At 33.5% G+C, this 1806-nt stretch overlaps 1 protein-coding gene across 1 annotated transcript; it reads right to left on the bottom strand.

Annotated features, from left to right (window-relative positions):
* Positions 1 to 16: 16 nt before the first annotated feature.
* Positions 17 to 1735, bottom strand: LOC100635249 (tyrosine-protein kinase SRK2-like; the record flags this gene model as incomplete). The annotated part of the gene is made up of 4 exons (XM_003391786.1): positions 17 to 986; positions 1066 to 1192; positions 1292 to 1351; positions 1394 to 1735. Coding segments are annotated over 4 exons (1499 nt in total), but the record flags the coding sequence as incomplete, so codon positions are not given.
* Positions 1736 to 1806: the final 71 nt, after the last annotated feature.

Genomic DNA, 1806 nt, shown 5'->3' with positions numbered 1-1806 from the left:
ATACTAATTCCATTACCTCTTTATGGGTCATGCCAGGGTATGGCATATGCCCTTTGGTAGCCAGTTCCCATAGTAATATACCAAATGACCAAACATCAGATTTAATACTCAGTTGGTTTAAAGTATATCCTTCAGGTGCTGTCCATCTTATAGCTAGCTCAGTACCTTCCTCAACAGTCCAGTATTTATTGCCATTGAGGTGTTGAGCAAGATGAAAGTTTGCTATCTTGACAGTGTTATTATATCCTAATAGTATACTGGCAGCTTTTAGATTGCAATGAATGTAATCTTGTTCTCCTAGATAAATCATACCTTCAGTAACTTGAATAGCGATATCTACCAGCTCTGCTGGTGTAAGATTATTTGTAGTTAGGTAATCTTTGAGATTTCCATTTATCATCAGCTCTGTTACAATATAAAGAGGATAATTTTCAGTACAAACACCATATAGACTGATGATGTTCTTATGATGAAGTTTTGCCAATATGTTGGCCGCGTCAATAAATGTTTCTTGTGTAATATTTGTTGCTATATTTGTCTTAATCATAACTGGCCCTTCACCTTTCCAAACACCCTTCCATGTCTCTCCAAACTGTCCAGCATTTATGCATTTTGAAAACTTGATATGTGACTTATTAATTTCAAACTCTTTATTTACTGCAATAGGCATGTTTCTTTGTTTGGGTATAGGAATTTTTATTGAGCAGGGCAGGCCATCAGCTTTCATCATGTAGTGATGTACCAGGTCATTGAGTGAGTCAAACCAGACACTTTTGCCTATAGAGCACTTATTAAGGCTAAAATGTATACGATGGTATGTTGTAATGACTCCATTGTTAAGTATGAGGGTATGCTGTCTAGGAACTCCAGGTTTTCTTTCACTCTTATTGATTAGAAAGCTACCTTTTTGAGTGTCTGCTTGACGACTCAGTCTCTCTTTTGCTACATTGTGATCCATTATATGGTAGTAGACATGCTTGTAGTACCTACATGCATATATGAAGAAGTAAATTTATTGATCAGCACAGTTAAAACTTTTCAATTATTATCTACTCAATTCCTTACATTTCTGAGTATTTCCCTTCAATTGGTATTATATAACTAATTGGGACATCGCCTATGTTGTCTGTATGAAATGATTGCATATACCACCATTCATCATCTTCATTTTTAACAACTTTAAGTACTTCTCCTATTAAAGAAGATAATGCGTGAAATTTTTGCACATTTGAAATATGAAATGATTCTTTAGATGTTTAATTTAGGTATCATATTGTTGACATGAGTATACCTTTTTTAAAAGATAAGCCATCTTTGTGTAATGCTTGAAAGCTATGTCTAGCTACAAACACTTTTATATATGTGAGAATCATAGTTAAATTTTTGTACTTACATTTTTGTTTTGACACTTGCATTCTTAATGAATGTAATCCAGGAGCATCATTAATTTCCTGAACAAAATACTCTGCTTTTATATTGAGGTCAAAACGATATGGTAGAATTTCTATTTCAATGGCAAACTGGAACAATTGAAGTAATTCTACTCTTGAGTATCCAATGTATTTCATTGGAACAACACTCTTCTGACCAGTCTCCAGTGATTGTACCTCATTTCCATTTATACTTAACTGAAGTAGTTCACCCTTTTTGAATGAGATAGCTGGGTCGTTATAATCATCTTGAGCTTCACAGATAGATCCATTGGATGATAGCACTGTCTGTGTGGATTTCTCTTCTTTATTTATTATAATGTTTGATTAGGAACTATTAATATAACTACTTACTGTAAAAATTTGAAATTTGTTT

Source organism: Amphimedon queenslandica, unplaced genomic scaffold (genome assembly GCF_000090795.2).
Source record: "Amphimedon queenslandica unplaced genomic scaffold, v1.1 AMPQUscaffold_6113_Cont21925, whole genome shotgun sequence".
Taxonomy (NCBI): Eukaryota; Metazoa; Porifera; class Demospongiae; order Haplosclerida; family Niphatidae; genus Amphimedon; species Amphimedon queenslandica.
This window is presented reverse-complemented; position numbering and strand designations above follow the sequence as displayed.